The 25,471-nt window shown below is 51.3% G+C and overlaps 11 protein-coding genes across 11 annotated transcripts; 6 read left to right on the top strand and 5 right to left on the bottom strand.

Moving 5' to 3' along the window:
* Positions 1-155: 155 nt before the first annotated feature.
* On the top strand, positions 156-1,296 carry MRS44_004116 (uncharacterized protein; the record flags this gene model as incomplete). The annotated part of the gene is made up of 2 exons (XM_046271680.2): positions 156-779; positions 835-1,296. 2 exons carry the CDS (start codon positions 156-158, stop codon positions 1,294-1,296), a joined length of 1,086 nt encoding a protein of 361 aa, XP_046125576.2.
* A 672-nt stretch (positions 1,297-1,968) lies between these two features.
* MRS44_004115 (uncharacterized protein) lies at positions 1,969-3,834 on the bottom strand (the record flags this gene model as incomplete). The annotated part of the gene is made up of 5 exons (XM_046277664.2): positions 1,969-2,159; positions 2,212-2,306; positions 2,370-2,763; positions 2,820-3,656; positions 3,720-3,834. 5 exons carry the CDS (start codon positions 3,832-3,834, stop codon positions 1,969-1,971), a joined length of 1,632 nt encoding a protein of 543 aa, XP_046125575.2.
* Positions 3,835-4,560: 726 nt separating this feature from the next.
* MRS44_004114 (uncharacterized protein) lies at positions 4,561-5,422 on the top strand (the record flags this gene model as incomplete). Its single annotated transcript, XM_065622063.1, has 2 exons — positions 4,561-5,191; positions 5,256-5,422. The coding sequence occupies 2 exons, from the start codon at positions 4,561-4,563 to the stop codon at positions 5,420-5,422; spliced, it is 798 nt and encodes a 265-aa protein (XP_065478135.1).
* A 621-nt stretch (positions 5,423-6,043) lies between these two features.
* Positions 6,044-7,118, bottom strand: MRS44_004113 (uncharacterized protein; the record flags this gene model as incomplete). Its single annotated transcript, XM_065622062.1, has 5 exons — positions 6,044-6,051; positions 6,120-6,420; positions 6,483-6,593; positions 6,649-6,959; positions 7,019-7,118. The coding sequence occupies 5 exons, from the start codon at positions 7,116-7,118 to the stop codon at positions 6,044-6,046; spliced, it is 831 nt and encodes a 276-aa protein (XP_065478134.1).
* Positions 7,119-7,620: 502 nt separating this feature from the next.
* MRS44_004112 (uncharacterized protein) lies at positions 7,621-11,137 on the top strand (the record flags this gene model as incomplete). Its single annotated transcript, XM_065622061.1, has 6 exons — positions 7,621-7,973; positions 8,036-8,479; positions 9,029-9,228; positions 9,474-10,249; positions 10,343-10,396; positions 10,445-11,137. 6 exons carry the CDS (start codon positions 7,621-7,623, stop codon positions 11,135-11,137), a joined length of 2,520 nt encoding a protein of 839 aa, XP_065478133.1.
* A 497-nt stretch (positions 11,138-11,634) lies between these two features.
* MRS44_004111 (uncharacterized protein) lies at positions 11,635-12,578 on the bottom strand (the record flags this gene model as incomplete). Its single annotated transcript, XM_065622060.1, has 2 exons — positions 11,635-11,917; positions 11,977-12,578. 2 exons carry the CDS (start codon positions 12,576-12,578, stop codon positions 11,635-11,637), a joined length of 885 nt encoding a protein of 294 aa, XP_065478132.1.
* Positions 12,579-13,048: 470 nt separating this feature from the next.
* MRS44_004110 (uncharacterized protein) lies at positions 13,049-14,119 on the top strand (the record flags this gene model as incomplete). Its single annotated transcript, XM_065622059.1, has 3 exons — positions 13,049-13,746; positions 13,803-14,060; positions 14,116-14,119. 3 exons carry the CDS (start codon positions 13,049-13,051, stop codon positions 14,117-14,119), a joined length of 960 nt encoding a protein of 319 aa, XP_065478131.1.
* Positions 14,120-14,337: 218 nt separating this feature from the next.
* MRS44_004109 (uncharacterized protein) lies at positions 14,338-15,445 on the bottom strand (the record flags this gene model as incomplete). Its single annotated transcript, XM_046279043.2, has 2 exons — positions 14,338-15,279; positions 15,329-15,445. The coding sequence occupies 2 exons, from the start codon at positions 15,443-15,445 to the stop codon at positions 14,338-14,340; spliced, it is 1,059 nt and encodes a 352-aa protein (XP_046125568.2).
* Positions 15,446-17,338: 1,893 nt separating this feature from the next.
* Positions 17,339-18,346, bottom strand: MRS44_004108 (uncharacterized protein; the record flags this gene model as incomplete). Its single annotated transcript, XM_046280334.2, has 3 exons — positions 17,339-17,419; positions 17,481-17,997; positions 18,048-18,346. The coding sequence occupies 3 exons, from the start codon at positions 18,344-18,346 to the stop codon at positions 17,339-17,341; spliced, it is 897 nt and encodes a 298-aa protein (XP_046125567.2).
* A 795-nt stretch (positions 18,347-19,141) lies between these two features.
* On the top strand, positions 19,142-21,102 carry MRS44_004107 (uncharacterized protein; the record flags this gene model as incomplete). The annotated part of the gene is made up of 6 exons (XM_065622058.1): positions 19,142-19,583; positions 19,639-19,912; positions 19,974-20,285; positions 20,346-20,404; positions 20,458-20,591; positions 20,647-21,102. The coding sequence occupies 6 exons, from the start codon at positions 19,142-19,144 to the stop codon at positions 21,100-21,102; spliced, it is 1,677 nt and encodes a 558-aa protein (XP_065478130.1).
* Positions 21,103-23,887: 2,785 nt separating this feature from the next.
* MRS44_004106 (uncharacterized protein) lies at positions 23,888-25,198 on the top strand (the record flags this gene model as incomplete). The annotated part of the gene is made up of 5 exons (XM_065622057.1): positions 23,888-23,959; positions 24,013-24,142; positions 24,199-24,228; positions 24,401-24,608; positions 24,667-25,198. 5 exons carry the CDS (start codon positions 23,888-23,890, stop codon positions 25,196-25,198), a joined length of 972 nt encoding a protein of 323 aa, XP_065478129.1.
* Between the last annotated feature and the right edge of the window lie 273 nt (positions 25,199-25,471).

The following is a 25,471-nucleotide window of genomic DNA, read 5'->3' as shown; positions in this document are numbered from 1 at the left end:
TATGAGCTTCCCAGGTTAGCCAGGCCACTGGCATGACTCCCCCGCGCGGCATGAGCTGAGCCCATAAGAGACTCCCTCGTGCTAGGTTAGAAATCAGAAGACGACGCATCTATTGCGACACCATTGGCACCAGGAATAATCAGCCAGGTACCACCATGCATTCCACCACGTCTCTGCTTCGGCGCTTCACGGCTGCCCGCCTGCGACGGGCCACCTGGACTGGCCTTGCTTGCCCACGCCATCAGCAAACTAGAAGTATCATGACTCAACAGACACGCTTCAAGCTCAACACAGGCGCCTCAATTCCCGCTATTGGTTTCGGAACGTTCCAAGATCCAGATGCTCAAGAGGACGCCGTGTCGCGAGCTCTCAAGGCGGGCCTGCGACTCATCGACACTGCACGGGTGTACGATGTAGAAAAGCAGGTTGGACGAGGCATCAAGAAGAGCGGAGTTTCGCGCGAGGAAATCTTTCTTGGTACCAAGCTGTGGTGCAATGATTTCCACCCGGATGACGTCGAAAGGGCTCTGGATGCGTCACTGGCAGATCTCGATACGCCGTATGTCGACCTGCTCATGATGCACTATCCCTGTACTTTTGCTAGGGGCGAGGAGCGGTTCCCCAGAGACAGCAATGGTAAAATGATCCATGGCGAAACCACGTTTGTGGACACTTGGAAGGCTATGGAGAAGCTTGTCAAGACAGGCAAGACGAGGGCCATCGGCGTCTCCAACTTCAGCAAAGTAGAGCTCGAGACAATCATTGGAGAGTGCTCAGTGGTATGTTCTACAGCGACTCCATAGAGAGATCCTTGGCTAACATCTGGGTGCTCAGGTCCCGGCCGTTCACCAAATGGAGGTCCATCCCTATCTACAACAGAAGGGTTTCAACCAGTGGCTTCGCTCACAGGGTATTCATGTCGTGCAGTTCAGCCCGCTGGGAAATATGAATGACTTCTATCGCGCGACGGGATGGAGCAAAGAAGTCTCTCACATGAAGAGAGTCATTGACCAGCCTCTTCTCCAGGACCTTGGGCGCAAGTACGGGAAGAGCGCAGTCCAAATCGTGTTGGCGTGGGGTGTCAACAACGGCCGTTCCGTTATTCCGAAGAGCACCATCGACTGGCAGATCAAGGAAAATGTCGAGGCCGACTTCAAGCTCGATGCCGAGGACATCAAGGCGATTGAGGAGCTGGATATCAAGGCGCGGTTCAACGACCCTAGTCTCGACTACCAATGGAGGCTGTACGCCGATCTCGAAGGTATTGAGGGGACTAAGGACGGGCGAACTCATTGATTTGGTAATGGAGGCAGTGGAGGCTAAGGACGGCGGGAAGCTCGACAAGTAACGAGGAACGGCTGGGGTAACTGTACTAGCCCGAAGTATTGTTAGCAATATACAGATCATATGAAGCACTGCATACATGGTTGAGCGTGTTTGAGGAGGATCTGACCTTGCCCTGGAGTTAACTCATGCGCAACGTTCTAGGAGAATGGATAAAAGCATCCAATGACCGAGAAGTCAGTGATCTTGGCTATTAGTACTTGTGAAGTTTTATCGTCTGGGGAGGAACCCAAGAACGATGAGGTAGGTAGCTTCTGAGGTATTATAAAGCAGGCCAGAATTGAAAAGGCTAGAGACAACTGTGTTGACATTAGGTGAGAAGAGCGTCCATAGCAAACTCTTTTTGTGACATCTAGAGCACGTCTATCAAGGTGCGAGTCTTCAACTTAAGTTACAAAACGGGGAGGAAACCGCTATTATGTCGTGAGAGTACTAGGGAGACTTAGGTAGTGGTACAAAGGGCAAGTTGGCTCATGAGCAACATGGAGCAAAGATTCAGTCATATATACCAGCGAAAAACCGTAATACTGAAAGTCAGCATCAAGTCACTCCGTATCGTCCTTCTCCCTTGACATCAGTTGGCCATTCCTAGCTGCATGTCCAACTTGACCACTCTCAAATCCATCACACACTCTCCACAAACTCGGCAGGGGTTTCGCTGTTCTTACCTTTGACCCCTTCGCCAGCTGCATCCCTTTCCTCCTTGAGCCTCGCAAATGTCTTCTCAGCGTCCCATGCCCAAGGAGTTGGAGCTGCAAACAGGAGATCCATCTCTTCCAGTGTGCGCTGGTTGGACTCGGGATAAAGGGCATAAACTATTGTTGTTTAGCAGATGGAAGCCCCTGCGTTTCGATGATTGGTACATACCGATGGGGATACTGAGGACGTTGACAACAGCAAAGATGTACATCATCTTTTCGTTGATGGCGCTCACAATGTACGGGAGTAGGAGAGTCAATGTGCTAAAGAGGTGTAAGCCACAGAGCACTGGTGCAAGGTAATTAAACGCATGCTGAAGTACTCACCCGTTTCCAATACTCCATCCAACAACACCCCACGAATTCCCCTTTGCTCTGATATGGATGGGGAAGATTTCGGCCGGGTAGAGCCAAGGAACCGTAAGCCAGGTAGCACCAAAGATGAAGGTATACAGATAGACCATGGACGCAGCGGCAGCGCCCCATTGGTTTGCGGTATTGATGTTGCCATCTGCCCTTGCGTTGAGGCCGCCACGGGACAGCCCACCGACGAGGAACATGGCGATTCCTTGTCCAACCGAACCCCAGTAAAGGGTCCATCGACGACCGATGCGATCAATGGTGTACACGCAGATCAATGTGGCGAACATGTAGAAGATGTTGTTGAGACCGGCAACCCACTGTGTCTTGCTGGGACCAAAGCCAGCAATATGAAAGATCGCTAAGGGGTTAATGTCAGCAACCGGGACAGAAGCAGGGAGTTTCTCGAGAACTTACTAGGCCCGTACATGGTCACACCGGCGATTCCAGTCCAGCACTGGATGATTTGGAGCCAGATGACCAGCTGCACCCGGCGACCAGTATGAAGTCTTCCAGACTTCCAGCCAAAGAGCATATGAAGATAGGACGTGGATTCAGAGCTCCTCTCAAGTTCAATAGCCCTGCGAATGTCGTTACACTCAGTCTCGGCAACGCCCGCATCTTCACCCTCAGTGCCTCGGAGGCGTCCTAGGATGTAAAGTGCCTCCTCATTGCGGCCAGCTTTGACAAGCCATCGAGGGGACTCGGGGAAGGCCCAGCATCCCGCAAGGAGGCATAACAATGGGAGGATCTGGAACGCGATTGGAAAGCGCCACCGGATCTCGGACTCGCCGTTATCGATGAAGCTCACGCCGTAGGCAAGCCAATAAGCCACGACGACACCAAAGATGTTGAGTGTGAACTCCATAGCGATAAAGGTTCCTCTGCTGGTGTAGTCGGAGAGTTCCGAGGCCCAAGCTGGGACGATGCCGTTCAAGATACCAGTCCCGATACCATTAACAAACCGAGAACCGAGCATCCATGATGGGTTCATGGCTGACGACTGAAGAGCAGCGCCGAAGATGGCCCAAGCTGCTCCGAGACCGATGGTTCCAATTCGGCCGTACCGGTCACCAAAGGAACCACCAGCGAGACAACCAACGAGTGTCCCAAGATAGAAGATGGCCATGATGCCTCCCTGAAGGAGAGTTTTTGTTATGACGGGGCTCCCATCTTCGGCGAGATGACCTAGGCCCATGCGACGGATATAGTCGGTGCTCTGGTTCACACCTCCCATGAGTCCCTGATCATAGCCTATGTAGCTCAAACATGGTTATTAAATGTGGCTGCAGATGCCGTTTGGTGATTCAAACATACCGAAGAAGAAGATGGACATGCCAGCCAGCGCGTTGACAGCCACCAGAAGCGATCGCTTCTGCAGGTGGGCTGCAACCATCCACGACCGGGTCTGGTCTACTGTGAGGAATGCCATTGGAGTGTGTCTTTGTGTAAAATGCGATGGTTTAGAACATGGAGGTTGGCGAATGCAGATGAACTTTGAAGCGGAGGAAGTTGGATCACAGACATATATAGGGCTCGTGAGACTATGGACGACACCTCGCGCCACTCCTCGAGGCTAGGATTCTGAGGAGACGGGGAATTGGCGCGATGTTTCCTGTGATCCGGGGTCCCCGGATTGATGTCACACTATAGATATTCAAAGCTGGGGTCTGGGACTTGGATCCGGAGGGCATTTCCGAGTGACCACCTAGTACCTCCAGACACAAGAGCACGATTCGTGCCGGCTCACCATCCGACGCCTGGCCTTGTCCGTGCATTGGGCAGTCATTCCCTCGAGACGAGCAGAACTAGCCCCGGAGTGCCAAGGCGAGGCTAGAACAAAATGTGGAGAGGTTAGCGTGGAGCAAACGCTATTGTACTCACCAAGACTATTCCCTCTTGCCGACGGATGAGAACCACCACATGATGTTGAATTTACTCCACGGCTCAGGTGGTGGGATGGGAACTCTCAACAGGCTCAGGCAGGCTTCCTGCAATCAGCATATTGTCAATCGCCCATGCTTTATCAAGAGCTCAGCATACATAACTCCAGGGAAGAAGGGTTTGGAGGATTTAGATATTTCAGCTACTACTCGTGCAATCTTAACCATCATCCACAGTTAACACATCATTGAAATCTTTCCCAGCAACCATCACCATGCCTCTCAATCTACCCGAGAACCTGGACGCGCCAGTCCTCTCCCAGTTCTCACTGGCCGGCAAGATCGCCATCGTCACAGGGGGCTCCAGGGGCATCGGCCTCCAGGTCGTCACCGCTCTCGCCGAAGCTGGAGCAGATGTTGCCTTCATCTACCATAGTAGCACGAATGCCCATGAAGTGGCTTCCGAGATTAGTGCAAAGACTGGCCAGAGGGTCCAAGCCTACCAGTCTGATGTAACCGACCGAACAAGGATGGCAGACACAATCCAAGAGATCGTCAGCTCCTTTGGAGGAGGCAGGCTTGACATCATGGTCGCCAACGCAGGTGTCTGCCAGAATGTCAAGTCGCTCGAGTACACGGGGGAAACATGGGACTACATCAACAAGGTCAACTACAACGGTGTCATGTGGACGGCCATCCCAGCAGGCAAGATCTTTAAGCAGCAGGGCAAAGGCAACCTCATAATTACAGTGTCTGTGAGCGCAGGCCTGGTTAATGTTCCCCAAACACAGGCCGCCTACAACGCATCCAAGGCAGGGGCTTTGCTGCTCGCCAAGTCGCTGGCTGTCGAGTGGGCTGACTTTGCCCGGGTTAACTGTGTCTCTCCAGGATACGTGCACACGGAGAGTAAGTAGCCGAACTTGATGGAATCCAGTTAAAGTCTGTCGTTAATGTTGCTGACATCGGCCAGTGATTACTACCCAGCCAGAGGAGTTGATGGCGAAATGGCTAAGCATGATTCCAGGCGGCCGCACTTGTCGGCCCCAGGAGCTGAAAGGCGTAGGATTCCTCTCCCAACCGCGAGTTTTTGATGAAACTAACAAAAGTGATCTAGTTGTACACGTTCTTGGCCAGTGATGCTTCAACATACATGACAGGTTCAAATGTGATAATCGACGGAGGATTTACTTTACCATAGATGATTTTTCAGCGCGGGTGAAAGGATAGCTAGCACCTAAGATGAGAAATAGACTAAACCAGTGCCCATGTACTGCCATATTGAATTATGCTCTCCCCGCTGTCGGCTCCATCGTGACAAGTCGGTGTTGTTGCCGAACTTTTGCAAGGAAACACCGGGCACTTCCCCCAGCCAACCAGGCACGACGCCCAAGAAGCTAGAAAACAAAGGTGCAAACACTTGAAATCAGTCATGGCGGATGGTGGTGTCATTCCTGTGGCAGTACAAGAGACAGTATAATTGCAGACTAAATGAGAGTTGTGGTGGACGCCTTTAGTTGTAAGGAGCCAGGAAGAGTCTTTGCAATGGCTGATGTTGGACCCTTTTCTGTGGGTTTTATCCACATGAGCGTGATTTTGCCCATTCACGCAAATGGGCGAAAGACGAGGGGAGTCTACAAGGAGCCAACTTGGGTCGTGAAATGACGTTGGATTGCACAGTCGAAAGAAGGCACGATATCTATCAAATTTCTTCCTTTGTACTATCCACCTCAATGATACATGTTCTTGGTCAGTTGTCGATTAGCAAACTGAGGAATTGTTAGTTACCGATGGTCAAGTATTCCTGGATAATCAAGCCATTCGACTCGGCACTTACTTCCAATAACACCGTTAACAGGAATGTCGATCGATGTAGTATAGCTTGCAGCGTCACTCAGCAGGTATACGTATGCGCCACCAAGCTCCTGGATCTGTGCCAGCCGCGGCATGCCACCATAGTACTTGAGCTGCTGCTCCCAGTCAGGTTGCTGCGGTACCCAGTAGGTCATGGCCGTCTCGACCAGACCAGGAGACACCGAGTTGACGCGGATACCGTATTTCGCCCACTCCATCGCGAGTGTATGGGTCATGTTTCGGACACCAGCTTTGGTCGCGCCGTACGGAGCCGAAGGCACACGCTGGAGATTGGGCAGTTAGCGACCATGCCAGACCCGACTGCGGATGACGGAATGTGACTGACCTTGTTGGGGCGGTAGGAAGCCATCGAGGCCGTAAAGACAACGGCACCCTTGATACCGAGCTTAATGTAAGCCCGCGCGGCGGCTCGGGCGCAGTAAAAGGCACCAAAGAGCTGATGGGATCTATAAGCATCGCACACAAGGCAGAGACCGCGTTAGTATACATACGTTAATATTGAAGAGAGCGTGGATTTCCTCCTCTGTGAAGTCCAACGCAGCCTTGTGGTGTGTCCGACCCGCGTTGACAACCATGCCGTGCAAGGCACCGCTTTCTTCAACGATGCGATCAACGGCGGCAGTGACGGTAGCCTCCTTTGTGACATCGGCCTGAATGGCCTTTAGCTTCCCTGGCCATCTCTTTTGGGCGGCCGCGAACTCCTCGCCGGGTTCGGCGTAGTCGATCGAGTAGACGAGGGCGGCGTCGTTGTCGAGGCAGGACTCTGCTACTCCGAGGCCGATGCCCCGGTTCGCACCCGTGACTGTTGACAAGTCTCTGTTAGCAGTAGCTCAGAGAGCTTCTTAGGGGAGGTGGACGTACCCGCGATGATCTTGCCGGTCAAGGCGACCTTGGTCTGGTGTTGTTGGCCAGCTGTCGTAGCTGGGGCCGCGGTGGTCGTCTGCTCGGCTGATGGACTCATTGTTGCTGCTACTGCTGTGATCTTGGGTACGGGCTAGAATGAAATGGTGCAAAGGGATTCACGTTTGGTCGTGTAGATATATATCGAGTCTCCATAATTCCAATACATAGGATCGGGAGATGCATTCCGCGGCTCCAGGGTACAATACTGCGGGCCTCAAGACGGCCATGTTGACTATTCCTGCTTTGGAGGTGTGCTTTGGGCTACTGCGGCTAAAGTTTGATTGGCGAAGAAGTTGTCCTGGACCCATGGACGTTGGAACACTATGGGTCTTGCCCTCGTCTCGAGGGAAAAGGCACCATCATGTCTCCACAACCCCGCGCCTCCACATCATCCATGGGTGAACCCTCCTTGTGCTGGCCACACGATTCATGACTACCAGGTACAAGGCAATGGGAACAGCTGCTCCTGGTCACTAATCAATGGGTCATATCTGTCCTTCCCCTCAAACATCTCTTGTAGTCAGATATCCGTCCTTTGTGCACTACCCTATTTGACAAACATGAGTGCAGTTGTCCGATTACTCGCCGGGAAGACGGCTGCAATCACAGGCGGTACGACGGGAATCGGACGGGCCATCACCCTCGAGTACCTCCGCCAAGGCGCAAATGTAGCCGTCAACCATCTCGGTCTCTCCAAGGACGAACCGCTTCGCCGAAGCCTTGTCGACGAGGCCAAGCGTCTGAGCAGTGAGGCACCTGAGGGAGCACCAACGGGGCAGTTGCTGGAGATTGCCGGAGACGTGACGGATCCAGAGACGGGGAAGGCTCTGGTAGCGGAGGCAGTCAAGAGATGGGGAGCTTTGGACGTGTTTGTTGCGAATGCAGGCATCTTCAAGGCCAACGAGTTTCTCGAGTAAGTTTTCTCCACACCTCTGCAGCATGTCCAATGCTCATGATCCGTGTCTCATGTCGCAGCATCGAAAAGGAGACGTTTGACAAGTCCATGAAAGTCAACGTCAACGGTGCCTTTTACGCATGCCAGGCCGCAGCTCGACAGATGGTCAAGCAGGGCAATGGGGGTTCCATCATCGGCATCTCGTCCATCAGCGCACTCGTCGGTGGCGGGTTCCAAGTACACTACACGCCAACCAAAGCTGCTCTCCTGTCCATGACCCAATCGATGGCGATCGCCCTGGCCAAGGACAAGATCAGAGTCAATGCCCTTCTTCCGGGCACGATTCATACGCAGCTGGCTGACGCCGACATGGCCAACGAAGAGAAGCGCAAGTACTTGGAGCACCGCATTCCATGGGGCCGCGTCGGCAATCCTGAGGATCTAGCTGGGCCGGCTGTCTTCCTAGCTTGTGACAAGATGAGTGGTTTTGTTACGGGGGCTCAGTTGCTGGTAGATGGCGGCATGTATGTTCATCTTCAATAACGAAATTGCAACTACACAAGTTAGGCCTACGAGAATGAGGGAGTGTCACGAGGATGGTACTAGACATTAAAGTGAGCATAAAGAGAGATTAATCTCTAATATCCAAATTAATATCCGCGTTTCAAATAGCAAGTATTCTCGGGGTGTTAAGAACTGACGTTAATCCTCAGGATCCTCGATTGGAAACATCCTTACCTGGCCCCAAGGAGACGTCATGGACATAATTGTCTTTATTAGAACATTACTGTAAAGAGTACTTATCACGTTATACGCCGATTTTATCATGAATAACGTGATTTACACCAGGACACTGTGTAGGATAGTTATAGATCCTGGAGTTACAAGCCTCGTGCGGCAGACAAGGTCGCGTAGGGTAGGTAGCCTGGGTCCATGACTTCGGTGTTTACCTCCGTGGGGAACTACCAACCAACTGGTGGTCTAGTCCGATTTCGCTCTAGGTAGTTTTGGTACGTGCGGAGAAGCTCCAGTAACTTATTAATAGCACCAGGGCCAATGAATCGGCCCTCAAGGCTCTTCATCGCTCCATCCTCTGACTTCCCCATCGACGTTGGCAAACGGCGCCCAAGCACAAGTGCAGGTATCGGTGAGATCATTGGTTCAGCTGCGACTTACCAACTCTCCCCTTATGCATGGACGACAACCAGGAACCTCGTCGCTTCACCAGAGGCCGACTGTCACGCGGGAAAGGCTTGCGCAGGACTACAGGCTGGTAAGATGAGTCGCTTCCAGCATCATGGTGGGGTGGAATGGAGTGTAACCCATTGCTGACAAGACTTTGCAGCTTGACCTGCCGTCGGCGACATATCAAGTGCGACGAGCGCAAGCCGCGTTGTGGGCCATGCGACCGCATCAGTGCCGTTTGTGCCTATTCAAGTCCCAAGAAAGCTGCACGGAGGACTACGAGACACTCGTTGGAGCTTAGCGATCAAGATGAGACTTCAATCTCTCGGCCAGCCCTGGCTGAAGACACTACGCAGACCGAGGGTGACCAAGCCAACCAAGGCAGCCCCAGCGCCACCCAAGCATCGTCTCCGCCCTCTGGGGACAACCAGGAAGGGCTTCAGCCTTCCGATGGGGCTCAAGAGGAAGATCAAGCACCAGAGACTGAGTCAGTACCACGCGAGGCGGCAGAGCATGGACTTGATGACTGCCAGGGCTATTCTGTGCTAGAGGACGTTCTTGAGCTTAGTGCAAGAGACCCCGGACTCTCCTCTACTACTCAAGGGGATGCAACGAGCTGGCAGATGGGGTGCGAGGCGATGGTATCATCTGGATCAAACCTCGGAACCCAGAATTGCTACACCTTCCAGCACGCGCACCCAGAAATGCTGTCGCCAACTCAGGCCGCCTTCCAAACGGCCGCTCTCGCATACCACAGCACTCCCGACTCGGGAGTCAACCACGGGAATGGATCACTAACGCTTAGATGGCTCGATCTACTCATTGGTGACGCGACTCTCAACTACGGGCCGCTTCCAGAGCTTGAAATTGGTCCAGACGTATTCGGCAACGCTGTCACCCAGACGCCAACCAGCCTCGACGAAGCAGCTACGCCAGCCACCAACGACAGCTCCGGTGTCACAACACAGAGTGCTTACCTGCAGGAGCGGCTTCCCGACAGAAGGGGTCCCTCCGGCGATAAACAGCTCTGGCAGGCCTCGGAGGCGATAGCCTTGCAGCCGCAGGAGCATATCCTCTTCCGACACTTTACAGAACACATCAGCCGTTGGGTACGTGCCACGTGCCCTGTTAAGCCACGACCTTGGTTTGCTTCGATGTGTGAATCTGGGAGGCCATTTTGCTGACTCCCCCCTTCACCTTAGATGGATCTCTTTGAGCCGCAGAGACCGTTTGGGACTCTGGTCCCTCACCTAGCTGTACGTCTTCGCTGCCAACGGTTGCTCTCAAGTCTAACAAGCACAAAGCTCCATAACATTGGGCTGATGAACGCCGTCTTGGCCCTGTCGGCTCGTCATCTGCGCATCGTCAACAGCGATTCCCCATGCCACGCCGCAGGATACCGACCCGATCCCAACGATACCATCCGCTACTACTGGAAGACGCTCCACTACAGCCAGAAGGCCATGAAGTATGAAACCTACCAGACCAGCCTGGAACTCTTGGCGAGTGCCATAATTATCTCGTCGTATGAGATGCTAGACGGCGCAAGCACGGACTGGGAGAAGCACCTTAAGGGCGTCTTCTGGATTCAACGCTCGCAGGTTATACACGGTGACTCTGGTGGCTTGCGGCAGGCTGTTTGGTGGGCGTGGTTGTGCCAGGACGTGTGGGCGGCGTTCCGGGAGAAGCGGAAGCCCTTCACTTTCTGGCAACCCACTCGCTCTCTCGCGGAGCTGGATCCGAACCACCTGGCTGCTAGAGCCGTCTACAACTTTGCTCACATTGTTGGCTTCTGCGCTGAGGAGAGTGAGCCAGGCAATGCCACTCTCAACACTCAAAAAGCAGCACTTCTCCTGCAGCGGCTAGAAACCTGGAAGTCGTATCTAACTGTAGAGTTCAACCCCCTTCCAGGCCCAGATTCTGAGAATAACAAGGACTTTCCACTTCTTTGGATCCAGCCCGCCGCATTTGGTAAGCACATCATCGCCCTCTGCTAGTCTCGGGGTAGGCAAATCGTCTGGCTGACCAGCATCTGGCAGGGATTGCCATGCAACTATACTACTGCTCTTTGATACTACTGCACCTGCATCAGCCATGCTACGGGGGCTTCAAAGAGTATCTGGAGAGGCAAAAGACTTTGAAGAAGTGGGCGAGGATGGTGTGTGGCATTGCAATGACCTGCACCGACTACGCGGCCAGTGTCATGTCCTCGCAGTGTGTCTTTATAGGTAACATGGCAACTCTAGTCTCCCTTACAGCTTTCATGTGACTGATCATCTTGAATGAGCAGCGGGAATGGTGATCGAAGACGACACCCAACGAGCCGCGGTTCTCGAATACCTCGATACGTGTAACAAGCGCGCAGGCTGGCCGGGATACTCACTAGGCCGTGAGCTGAGCGACATATGGCGAGCGGACTAGACACCGCGGTTGGCTGTAATATTGCCAGTTGACGTTGATGGGGGGCTAACGCAAGCTGTCTTCTTCTACTTGTTTACGAAGAGGGCGCTTTACCCGCTGAACCAACAATCTCCATCCACTCAATCGTCTGGCTCATCACCTTCTCCACGCCTTCCTCCATGAGAACAGTATGCGGCTTGGCCCTTGCATTCTCGGCTCTGAGGTGGACGTAGTAGTCGTCGAGGACGGCCCTGTTAACGTTGATCTTGGTTGCCCCGGCTTTGATGCACTGACGCATCAAGTCGGGAGGAAAGCCGTTGGTGCCATGGAGAGCAACATGCGCCCTCTTGTTGAGCTGTGCCTTGATCGAATTGAACCTGGAAACTAGTGAGTTTCTTGTCCGGCTCTCGCTCTGCTGTCAATCTGCGCCACTAACCTCTCAAAGTCTAGCTGAGGTCCTTGAGGCCCGTATTCGCCGTGGACGTTACCAAACGCGGGAGCTAGCACATCCACACCCGTTGCGATGAATTGCTCAACCTCCTCTGGAGTCGTCTTGCTGGCCTCGAGCCCTGCCGTGTCGGTAACGCCATCCTCCCCACCCTCGATCCTGCCAGGCTCGGCCTCGGTCGCAATCTGCCTGTCGTTGCAATACAGCACCCACTTGGCAGTCTTTCTCAGATTGTCCTCCTTGTCGTAATGGGACATGTCGACCATGATGCTATCGAACGGCAGCGTATCTGCCGCAAGCTTGATGACGGCCTCATCTTGTGCGTGGTCAAGATGGACAGACACGGGTACACGAGCCCGCCTGGCAGCATCTGCAGCCGTCCGTATCAAGAGTCCATCTGAGAACCGGATGGCCCATGGAAAGAACTGGAGGATGAGGGGAGATTGAGCCTTTTCGGCGGCACGAACGAGACCAAGGATCTGCTCGATGTTGTAGGCGATGGCGGCAATAACACCGTAGTGGCCTTCCTCGGCGGCTTTGAGGATCTGAAGATGGCGGTTTGACGCCTTCCAGTCGCTTGTTTGGCTCATATTGGAAAGATTGGAGCTGTATGGACGATGAAAGCAGCTTGAAACAGGGCTACGGCACGCTGTCGAAGAGGTAGCCGAAGAGTTTTCTGACAATAGTGCATTTACAAGGGTCTCTCGGCAGTTTATAGGAGATTCATGAACAAAACCACTATTTTTAGCTGAAACCTCCTCGCTTGCCTCGAGGAACGCAATCTCTGGGCAATTTTCGACCGAGACGGGCTCTGTTTTTTGCTCGTCTCGAGGGCAAAGTGCGGACTCAAGCCACCGTTGGTGGGTCCAAACAGGTCGAGGAGATCTTTACCAGGATGCATGGTGCATGATACAGTTGATCCTTGTTTTCATACTAGGCTTGATAGGCCTCTACCTTTGCCATACGGTGTAGTGCTGTTTATTCTCAATCTCTCGCGCCCTTCTCCAAGTCATATTCACATTCAAGCTCACCCTCGGATTGTTCCGTCACTCCCACTACAATGGCAAACACAAACGACCCTACCAACACCTGGCGGATCTTTCAAGATGAGTTCAGGGACATACTCGGACAGGAGCCGTCACTCCAATTGCTCCTTCAAATCGACGAGTTCCCCTTTGCCCATGAGGCCGGTGTCTTCCTCCCCGAGACGAATGAACTCTTTGTGACGAGCAACCAGTTCAAGGACCATGCCGGCGAGAAGACAGTTCAAATCTCCAAGATTTCCCTAGGTGATGACGCTGGCCCGGTCAAGTTGGAAAAGATCGTGTGCGACCTCATTCACATGGCAAATGGTGGGGTTAATTATCAAGATGGAATCCTCGTATGCGCCCAAGGCTCTGCGACACGTCCTAGTGGCCTCTTCAAGCTGCAGACCACCTACCCCTACGAATCAGGGCCGGTTATCACAAGCTACATGGGGAGGCCTTTCAATGCCGTCAATGACGTTGTCGTACACCGCGACGGAAGTATCTGGTTTACAGACCCGTCATACGGCCACGACCAGGGTTATAGGCCCAAGCCTAGCCTCCCCAACGCCGTATATCGCTATGACCCTGCTACTGAGAGTATCAGGGCTGTAGCTGATGGTTTGGGAAGACCTAATGGCATCTGCTTCTCGCCCGACTATTCGACCATATACATCACTGATACAGATCAGGTGCGTGGCCAGTCTGTCGATTATGGTAGGGCAGCTTCCATGTGAGTCCCACCCCCGTTGCCTGTGATGCCCCCGTTCGATTGCTGACTGTTGATAGATATGCGTTTGAAGTAATTCAGCGACATGGGCAACGGTTCCTGGCCAACAGGCGCTTGTTTGCTCTCGCCGACACAGGGATCCCAGACGGTATCAAGTGCGACACACGGGGGAATGTGTACAGCGGTTGTGGCGATGGTATCAACGTATGGTCGCCTGGAGGTGTCCTTCTGGGCAAGATCATTATTTCAGGCGGCGTGGCTAACTTCTGCTTCGGACCTGAGGGTCAACTCTTTGCGCTGAATGAACACCGGCTGTGGTGCGTACAGCTCGATAGATGTGTGAAAGGAGCATTGCTTGATGGTCAAACATAGCTAGAAACTAGTATTTGAGGAGAGATTATCCGATACTGGCTTAGGAGCGCACTGATTGCTAAAGAGAGGGAAGTTATATAGGCCCATGCAAAATACAGAGGGATCGTCGCACGTTCCAGACCCATTATCGTACAGGACCTTGTGGCTCTTGTGCTTTCAGCATGACCTCAACCATGGTGAGCCCCAACGATTCCCTGAAGTCCCCACATACTGCTAGTACAACTAGTAAATCGTAACGAGTTCGACAACTCCAAAGCCCTTCTTCTGCCCAAGGAACTTTCCAGACGCTGTGATGAAGCCTTCGTAAGCCGAGTCAACTAGGTCTTCAGGCCCATACATCTCCTGGTCTGGCCGAACAGACTTGACAACGACATAGTCACCATTCTCAAATTCCAGTCTCCACGAGAGAGGGTAAACCAGTCCTGAGTTGGGGGACGTCCAGGTGTTCTTCATGTCAGGAATCAAGTCGTAGGCGAGGACAAGCTGCGAGTCGCCCTGACGAACCGTTGCGAATTGATAAGTGGTGTCGTCAGGTGGGCCCATCTTAAATGCCCAGATACTGGCCTTGATATCCGATCCAGGAAAGTGCAACTGAAACCAGGTCCAGTTCCGAGGGGCTCCATAGGAGATCTGACGGTCGTACCAGGTGAAGGATTTCTTGGGGTCAATCTTGACGTCCGTCCCGTTGAGCGTGAGGCTTCCGGTCGTCTTCCCAGCGGGGAGTCCCCACTCAGTCGCGTTGGTAGGACCGGACCCGAAAGCAATGGTCCCTGCTCCACCGTTGAGAACGAGCTTGGATGTCGCCTGCCAACTGATATTGAAAGCAAAGGAAGCGTTGGTGTCGGCGTATGCGTACATCTCGGAGACGCTATCGTCCGAGGTAGATACGAATCCGTGAGTTCCAAAGTCGGCATTGATGGGCCCGGGCGAGTTAATCGTCCTGTCGCTCTTGGCAGAGCAGTAGACAAGATCAACCCAGTAGTCGAGGGTGTCCAGGTCCAGAACTGAGGATCGACAGACGTTCTTGGGCGCTGTCAAGATGTGGTCTATGGCAAGGTACTGCTTTCCACGGGTGCTAGTGATGAAGGAGCTCATCCACCAAGAGGATCCCCCTTCATAGTCGTACTGAGACTTGGTGATGTTGATAAGAGCGGGAACATGAGCCTTTGATGCGTCAGTTTGACATAGTTTAACACGGGGAAGACACCCTTACGTTCTGGTAAGTGACCTCGTTCTCTGGCTTGAAGGTGTACTTCTTGCGAGTGGCGGCACCTAGCGCCGCAGCAGCGAGTTGGAGCAATGCTCCAAGTGTTGCCAACTTGGTAACCATGGTTTGGTTGTTTAGTAGTTCTGAAAATGGTGATCTAGGCTGGATGAGTGATAATAAGGACTCTGAAAAGCTGTACCTGGTGACCTAGAATATCTTTTCTTCTTGTGCCCAAGATGTCAACCTTTATACAACTTCAAAGACATTGCCAGTCAGTTGAGCCGGGCTAGCTGAGAAGTTCCGATGCAGGGGTTCCAGAGAGCCTGTACTACTGGGGCGGATCACGATCAGGCCACGGAGCGCTGGAGGAGTCCGCCGCCGCGTCGTCGCAACCGGAAATGAGAACCTATGCCTTAAATAATGCATATACTACCAAGATGAATCAGTAGATTAAATGAACAGTGTTCTGAAGTGGGTTCTTGCTGCAACTAAGCTTAAACTTAGAGTGGGATGAGCGACGAAGCGCATTCGAGGAAGTAACAACGAAAGCCCGCTGACATAATTGTCGACAGCTTCGTTCTTGCAGATGAGTACTCCTGGAGTTACGCACTGCTCCGGTGACGAAATCCACGTCTTTGTGGGCCAGCAACTCGATGCTGGACACTTTTCCGTTGGCCGAGTTCGTTGTCGCAAGGGAAGAAAGCCAAGCAGCCACAGAATGCCCCTAATTCGGAAGACAGTCTCTGTGATTCGGAACTGTACCGAATGCCTCGCCCTGGGCCACTACGTTGATTAAAGGGCCGTCCACGTAAAGCAAGCTGGTATTGACGCCCTGGAAGTTGGTGGATGTTGTTTCGTCGAGGTCCTAAAAGTTTAACATACTCCAACGCTAAGCTGGTGAAGTACAGGATGAACGTCTTTAATGTTTCTAGTATCACCTTGCTCTTCTCCAGAGTCTCGTGGTTGTTGTTGCTGCTGTTGTTGTGGTGGCCCGAGGCTGCACGCCATATTCCCGGCCGACGGAAGGAGAAGTTCCATTCATAATGCAGTTTCGGAAATTGATCAACGTGGGGATTAGACACTGGAGATTCATGGAGCTTCAGACTTTATCGATCACTGTGGTTCAATCTGTAGGGTAAAGGAAGAGGCCTCAAGGGAACAAGGGGTGGTTTGAGCTCACGTGAGAGAACCGGAGCAGATGCCAAGCCTGGCCTTGTCCCGGCCCGTGATCCATCTCCGTCGGCTTTATAAGCGGAGACGGCCTTCTAGTGTAGTCCGAATCGCCGAATCATATCAGCTTCCTCACCTCTATTCAGAAGGCATTGCCAGAAGGCAATCTCGGTCACATTAATGTGGTATCAAGCAGGCTCATCGTTTATGGGAAACGCGCCTAAATAGTGGCCAGACGGAAATAGGACCACAATCCCTAAACGGGAAACGTATATTTGTAAAAACACGAATGGATGTTATTAGTGGCGCGTCAAAAGCCTCGTCACAGCAGGATGCCCTCATACCGAATGGCCCGGTTGCCTGTAAAACCCTTGCCATGGACACCGGTGCACCTGTGCTCCTTACTATGATGGGTGATGGAATTTCGGGACGAGAATGTTTTAGCCCAAATAGTGCAAATCAAGCTCGGCACAGCAGTAGTCAAAATACATGTTACCGTTAGGGATGACTGATGGCTTATGGTGGAAGCGTCATGACGTTCACAGGGAGCCCAGCACGATGGCGTTAGCTATAGATATAAGATGAGATTTGACAGTGGTTATACCCGATTAGCTGAAAAAACCCTAGCGCCACTGAAGAAGAACCGGATGATGTAATTTGGAATATGGGTGGGCTCTACGTTGGACCTCTGGAGGCAGCGAAAGCATGACCCTCAAGGCCAGCTGACCCTGTCAAGCAAATCTCGATACCCTTGCTGATGGACTCAAGTTTAACAACATATGTATTTACCTCAACTTGGAATTGACATTGACATTTACTACTACATGAGACAGATAGGAATACATGTCAAGAGCTAATAGTAAGTTGCCCATTAGACTGGCTAACCTCAAAGTTAAGATCAGGCTGAAATTCCACATAGAGTGTGTCCTGGAAGGATTAGTTGACCGTTTTTCGCTATAGGAGTATAAAGAGATAACTTGCTACTTACCGGCTCTTGGTAGATCTTGGCAGTGTATTCGCCTTCTTCTTTGCTAATCACCTTCTTCGGAAGACCAGTACTATCCACCATGATCTGCACCTCGCACGATCGCTCCAACAGTGTGAACAAGTAAGCTGCCTCATCGACAGTTTGTCCCGTGGTGAGAATGCCGTGGTTTTGCAGAATCACAACTCGGTTCTTCTCACCCAAAGCCTGGGCAATTCTTTGTCCCTCTTCGTCTTCTAGAACGATGCCTCCAAAGTTTTCGTAAACTGCCTGAATGCCGAGGAAAGCGCACGTGTCTTGGCTGATGATGTCGAGAGGACGCCCGAATGTGGACCATGCTTTTCCAGCTGGTGAATGTGTGTGACAAGCAGCGTTGATGTCGGGACGAGCCTTGTGAATAGCTCCGTGAATCTGGAACCCAGCTTTGTTAACTGCGACTCGGTTTCCGCCGATGACGTTGCCGTCTTCATCAATGTGCACCATGTCGCTTGCTTTAAGCATGGCAAAATGCACACCGAAACTGGGAAATCATCAGAGTCGTTTCTCGTGCATTGGCCAAGATCCACTTACGGGTTAATCCAGAAGGTATTTGGTTGCACGGGGTCTCGAACACTAATGTGTCCGGCTGTTCCCTCCGTGAAGCCTTTGCGCGCAAATACTCTGAATGCAGCAGCCATATGTTCTAGTTGCCACTGTCGCTTTTTGTAAAGGTCGTCAAATATGGGGATGCTTGGAAACGAGTATGCACCAGTTGTGTACACCTGCGTGTGCTCTTCTTCCTTCTTCGCAACAGACTTTTGGTTGACAAGGGTGGACCCAGCACCCTCAAGAGTCAGGGCTTGGGCTTGAACAGTGGTTGTGGAGGTCATGATGTGGTGCTGAGCGTCTTTGCAAAGATGTCTGTGTCAATGTTCGGGATTAAGGGGCGATTTGCTCCACGGTGAGCATTGATACCCTTTATATCTATCGCAGGGATTCAATCTTTTGTTCTCATACGATAATGCGCCCAATTTCGAAAACGGAAAACACGAGATAGCGAGTCACGCTCAAGTGGACCATGGATCCCCGCGCTGATCTGTTATCGTGCCTGATCTTTGTTCCCGCCGAGTAGCCGACTTGTCATCCCCGGCTTGTTTAACCCAACAGAGGAAAATAACACAACGGCATCATGCAGGGTATGGATTTGATTGCTTGGAAAAGAAAAGATTTCCAGGGACAAGGAGAGCGGCCGTGATTTCTTCAACCCGCCTGCTAGGGTTCTGTAATCTGTACGGTACATACAATGTGATTTCCTTGCAATGACGTAGGTAGTCGTTATCTAGTTATCTGACACCGTTTAGAACTAACACATTCGGACTGGACTACAAGCCACCCTTGCTAGCCTCTCTTCTGCAATGCCCGATTAGCTATCCCACAGTCAAGGACTCTAACGATAGATTCTAGCTTGCATATGGCCAATAAGTGAGCTTCATCAGGGGTAGCTCGACCCACCGTCGAGTCCGGATATGTTGAACCGATGCGGGATATGACGAGTCATGAGATTTGGGGTTCATCTTTGACTAGGGTCGACGTGGAGATAAATATGGAGTTGTCTTCATTGAGATACGATTCAGTAACGACCTCAAGTTCCCAACCTTTCTCTCACCAAGTACTGTTACCCAAAGATGGACTACACAGCTAAGCAAGATGATTCCAACAAACTTGCCTCTGAGGGAATCAACGACACGAGCTCCATCCACAGGGCCTCAATCTACATTACCAACGTGGAGACCAAGCGTGGTCTCTCTCCACGACATGTACAATTGATGGCTATTGCAGGCAGTATCGGCACTGCCCTCTTTGTTGGTATTGGCGGTGCACTCTCCAAAGCCGGTCCACTCTCGCTTGTTCTTGGATATCTCTTCTGGAGCATGTTTTTCATCTTGCCATGCACCCTCAGTGTTGCAGAGATGTGTGCATATCTCCCTGTCCGAGGGAGCATTTTCGAGCTTGCCAGCCGCTTTGTCGACCCAGCTCTTGGCTTTTCCATGGGCTGGACATACTTCTACGGTGGTATTATGCTGGTTTGTGTCGAATATAGTGCTGTCGCGACGGTGATGCAGTATTGTACGTGAAGTTCCCCGATGAAGCGAGTGTTTTCCTCTTACCATTTGAATGACAGGGAATACTACTATCAACCCAGGCGTATGGGTCGCCATGGCCTTGGCCGTCTGCTTCCTGTTGAACATGGCTGCTGTCAAGTGGTATGGCGAGTCTGAATTCATCATGGCATCGACAAAAGTGATCTTGATCATTGGTCTCATGTTGCTCACTCTCATTACCATGTGCGGTGGAAACCCTCGAGGCGATGCGTATGGTTTTCGATACTGGGGTGGTGGAAATGCTATGCACACCTATTACACCGATGGAGCAACTGGCCGCTTTCTTGGCTTTTGGTAAGATATCCTGACACAAATGAGTAACGCGTGGAGGTGTGTCCTGACGAATAGAATACAGGTCTGTGGTTATTTATGCTGCATTCACCATTGGCGGTCCCGACCTGATCTGCTTCACGGCTGGCGAGATCCAGAACCCCCGGCACACGATCCCGCGAGTCGCTCGACTTATATTCTATCGCCTCGCCTTCTTTTACGTTGTCGGAGTCCTTGCAGTTGGTATCATTTGCTCAAGCCGTGATGACCGGTTGATGAGCGCTATCGAGAATGGTGATTCAGGGGCGGCAGCTTCGCCCTGGGTCATTGGCATTGAGAATTTGGGCATCCACGGCTTGCCGCATGTGATCAATGCCGTTATCTTACTGTCTGGCTGGTAAGAAATCCCAACATGAGTCGTGGAGTCCTACGTGAAGTAGCTAATTGTGCCTCAAAGGTCCTGCGGGAATGCGTACCTGTACTCGACTTCTCGCTCCCTGTACGGACTTGCTCGCGGTGAGTCTCCTTCAAACAATGAACACGCAAAACCTCGTCTAACAAATTTCTAGATGGACTTGCCCCAAAGTTCCTTATGAAGTGCACTAGGTCGGGCGTACCCATCTACTGCGTCCTAGTTGTCACTTTGCTTTCCTGCCTCTCCTTCCTCGTCGTTTCTAATTCGTCCGTCCAAGTTTTCTATTGGGTAAGTCATTTGTTCCAAATGTCGCTGTGGTCTTCATACTGATAATAGCTTTTAGTTCGTCGATCTGACTACTGGCGGATTTGTCTACGTCTATACTTGCATGCTCTTGACATTCATCGGGTGGCATCGCGCGTTGAAGGCCCAACCAACCGTTGTTCCAGAGTCATCTCTACCATTCTTGTCGCCATTCAGACCATATGGCGCCTACTTTGCTTTTGGTCTGGGATGCATCTTCCTCATCTTCATCGGTTGGGATACCTTCTCGCCCTTTGATATTGAAGGCTGGATCACCTACTATTTTGCCACTGCGTTCGGCCCCTTCATGTTTGTCGTTGGGAAGATTCTCAAACGATCACGATTCGTCAAACCTTCGGAAGCTGACCTGATTACGGGCAAAGCTGAAGTTGATGAGGAAACTCGAGTCTGGGAAGATCCTGCGGCGTTGGAGAATCAGAGACTGCGTCTACAAGAGATGAACTGGGCTAGACGATTTTGGGAGAAGCTTTGGTAGATAGTTGTTGTTGTGGCACGGAAGTCGGTCCATCCGGGTACAAGGACAAAGAGACCCAGCCCTCGTGACCCTGCAACAATATGAGTGGGCGTTCTCTCCATAGGTAGGATTGGCTTTCAGACCCTTGCATTCTGGTACATAGCCCCTCGCCCCCCGGACTAGCTAGACTGAATAAGACAAGTCACCCCATCTATCACCTTTCCGCTCGGTCGTTCATACAGTAGTTCGATAGTTATGTTGTCTGACAGAAGAGGCTAGTCCCGTAATGGCACGTGGTTAGAAAAGAGGGGAAATCTGGCCATCCCACAGGAAGGAATTCAACACAATCATCATCAGGTCATCAAGAACGCCTTTTGATCAATTGGCTAGCCTGTGATCAGGACCCCGATGTCACTTGTTTTATCCCTATTTGGATTATCCGTATCAGACCGGTCGTAAAACCCTCGTCTGTCTGGCATATAAATAAGTAACTATTTAATGATTCACATATCGATCTATTCATTACTTTCTTCAGATAAGACTGGGTTCTAGCTTCGAGTGCAGCGGGATATGGGATGAGGTTTCACGATCAGCGCTTTCATAATGAGCCTCCAAGTCGAGAGAAATCTGAGTAGCATGGGGTTCTAGGAAGATTCACTCTCGTGGCTAGGGCTTGGAGGGGTTCAGCAGACTAGAGATTGTTGTCCCCCACAGTGTTATGTTAATCTTGGGTGATATTAAGGTTGACTCTGAGCTTGTTATGGAGACTTGATCCTCGTATCAGGATCAAGTGATTACTGGTACATCCTACGCGGGGAGAGACAGGGATTGGTATCACTGTTCCGATGGTGCGGGCAACAGCAGTTAAGATAGCGTGGGATACTGTCTATGAAGGGAAACATGGGCTAAGGAGACCTTTTCTGGACTAGACTTACTTCTCCTCCCTACCTTGCAAACGGTTCCACGTCTCACCAAGCCAGTAATGGCCTTGGTAGTATACCATAAGGCAGGGAGCGTGGTCAGGCAGGAGATTTTGAGTTGAGACTTTAGGCCAAGGCTGTTTAAATGATGATTTTAAGATTGCCATAAAACAACTCAGACTCGTGGAGATGACCGCACACATAAATCACAACAGCTTCAACACGCAAGTCATGGTAACTCGAGCTACGTCCCATGTCTAACACCTCCACGAAGACAAAGGATGGTATTCTCATCCCAATTAGGAAAGGCAATCCGCCCCTGCTTGACCAATAATAAGCCCGGTATTACAGGTGTCTTCATTCCGAATCGGGTAAGCCCAGTGTCATTCTTCACCCATCCCTTATCTAGATTAGAATGCTTGTCCATGTGATCAACGGGCTATCCGCGGGTTTCAATTGCCTTGATAGGCATGGCCCGGTGGGCTTATCGCAATGATAGCATGGAAACCTTCAATCTTACATGTAATCTGGATGGTGAAGAAGACATCCAGGCCGTGCCGACTCTTAATTTCAAGTGTCACGCTCATAGAGGACATCCATAAAGATATCCGCCATGTCTAATGGGCCCATCTAGATAGTAACCTACACAGCTCAAGAATATATCTCTATCATTAGTGGTATCTAGGTAGCCTTCTCTTTATTATCATCTTAGTTAATGTATATGGCATCTATCCATAGTGGCCTTGCTGGCGGGGGTCGGTAAAGGTGCAAGGACTAAAGTGTCTTCTTTAAGTTGAAATACCCAAAAAGCTGCCAAGACGGCATGATACTCGAAACAGTCATCAAAGTTGCGTACACGTGGCATGGGTTTTTGATTAAGTCCCCAAGAGACCAATTGACGGATTTCGAAAAGTATATGTATTTAAAGGACGCAATGACTTACGAGGGAAGGCTCGAGGACGAGAGAAAAAAAAGCAGTAGAAGTTTTCCAGAAACTCTGCCCTTGCCAGCAAGCGTCCTACGGTGCTGCTGCAGAGCTTGGAAAGGGGATGATTCGCCTGTTCAACTGTGAGATTCCAATGCTTGTCCCCGATGTCACTTTCAGTAACAATAATGGTTGCTTGCAGATGTTCATGACATAATTAAGCCCGAAATTCTGAATATGACAGCCGCTTTGGATGACATTTACTCATGAGATTGCCCAGTGGCTGCCAGTGGCATTGGGGAGACTGTGAACGGACATGTTAAACAGGCGAGGAAAGCCAATCCTTTGTCTTTCCTGGCACATGCCTTTGCTTGCTTATCAGACCATGTTATCGAGTGTCACCAGCTAGACAAAGGGGCGGTCAAAGGGCTGAGCTTGCTTATAAGAAACTTCTAGTGTTGAGGTATCTACCACATGTGGCTTATATGTAGCAACTTATGCTGGATACGCTGCAGGATTAAGGGCAGACTGGTAGTTTTAGCACCCAGCCCATAGCTTTAGATACTGTAGGGTATGTTGTTGCCAATGAGACGACTCAGTTTAATGTGACCTTGGCTCTTTATTTGCCATGTTTTCTCAAACTTGACCCTGACTATCTCTCTGTCACCCTCTCGCTGACTGTTTCTTGGGACCGAGTCAAGAATTGGGGTATTCTCTGTCTATGGGAATTGCTTCCGTTGTCCGCTTCCTTCACATGCACCAATTTAGCATGAAGCTATTCCCAGAAAGGACAATATTCACGATTCTCCACCCCTAAGACAGCCACCCAAGGAACAAACCACACAGGACCATACATTGCACGTTGGGTCACCTATTTAATAGGGAAGCACATTAAGTGAAACAACCATGATAGAACAGTCAACCACACCTATTGTGGCCCGTCTCCATACACCAAGCAATCATGTACCCAGACTCTTTCGAAGGCTTCGGCATTCCCTCAGCTGAGGAGTGGAACAACCCCAAGCGAATTACAGTACACCCTGGTCACCTTTGTTTAGCTGGCGGATAGAGATTGACCTGTCTCAGTTCAAACCCAAGCCTCTGGAGGACTATGACATTGACGTCAAGATTGTTGCATGCGGAGTTTGCGGCTCCGACCTTCACACAGCTACTGGCGGTTGGGGAAACAAGAACTGGCCGATTGTCCCCGGTCATGGTATTCTAGCCCCCTCCCGATCGCCTCTGAAGCCACTGGTGCTAATATCCTGCTAGAAATTATCGGTCATGTTGTCAAGGCTGGGAGTAAAGTCACCAGTGTCAAGGTTGGCCAGCGTGTTGGCGTCGGGGCCCAGATTGATTCTTGCCGGGATTGCGATGCCTGCAAAAGCGAGAATGAAAACTATTGTCCCGAGTGGAAGGGCAAGTCATTCTTCATCTCACATTGGTACTCGTTATGCTCATGTCTTGACTTCAGACACTTATGGATCGGTGTACGCCGACGGCACCCTCGCCCAGGGAGGATACTCTTCTCATATCCGTGCTCACGAGCACTACGTTTATCCCATCCCAGAGAAACTGCAGACTGAACTTGCCGCCCCCATGCTTTGCGCTGGTTTGACGGCTTACTCACCATTGGTTCGCAATGGCGTTGGGCCCGGCAAGACAGTCGGTGTGATTGGCATGTGAGTGACAAGAGGATGAACCTTTTTCTCGGAAAGTTCAGAGCTCATCATACTCTAGCGGAGGCATCGGCCACTTTGGCATCCTCTTTGCTAAGGCTCTGGGAGCAAACACGATAGCTATTTCTCGCTCAAGGGCCAAGGAAGCTGACGCACGACAGCTGGGCGCTGATGATTTCCTACCTACGAAGGAACAAGACTGGAACAAGCCTTATGCCAGAAAGCTCGACTTCATTCTGAGCACGGCCTCTTCCGCCGAAGGTTTTGAGCTAGGTGACTACCTCTCACTCCTTAAGGTTCACGGCAAGTTCGTCGCTGTTGGTCTGCCTGAGGGAACGGGCTGGCAGGTTGCTCCACAGAGTCTGATCTGGAACGGATGTTTGATAGGAAGTAGCCATCTGGGCAACCGACGAGAGGTGCTTGAGATGCTGCAGCTGGCTGCGGACAAGGACATCAAGAGTTGGGTTGAGACAATTTCAATTAGTGAGAAGGGAGTCGGTGAGGCGCTGGAAAGGCTTCACAATGGGGATGTTCGGTATAGATTCACCCTGGTTGACTACGAGAAGCAGTTTTCTTTAGATATCTGTCTGTAAATAAACGCCGAATCCAGAGCTTCATGTTCATCCTCAGCGCATTTGAAGAGGTCAGGTGTAAGCTACCCAGTTGTGGATTACACCGTATAAATTAAAACCCCGTGAGTGCAGGTCTCCTATTGACATGAAATCTACATGGCATGACCTGCGCCATGATCAGGAAATATGTCGATCATGGTACGGCGCAACCTTCCGTTGACCGTGACCGAAACTACCGTTGTAGACACATGAAAAGGGTCACCTGTCCATATTTTGACCCATATAGTGACACAG

This window comes from Fusarium solani (genome assembly GCF_023522795.1).
Source record: "Fusarium solani strain SB1 chromosome Unknown bctg00000002, whole genome shotgun sequence".
NCBI lineage: Eukaryota > Fungi > Ascomycota > Sordariomycetes > Hypocreales > Nectriaceae > Fusarium > Fusarium solani.
The sequence above is the reverse complement of the archived record's forward strand: the minus strand, read 5'-3'. Positions and strand labels throughout refer to the sequence as shown.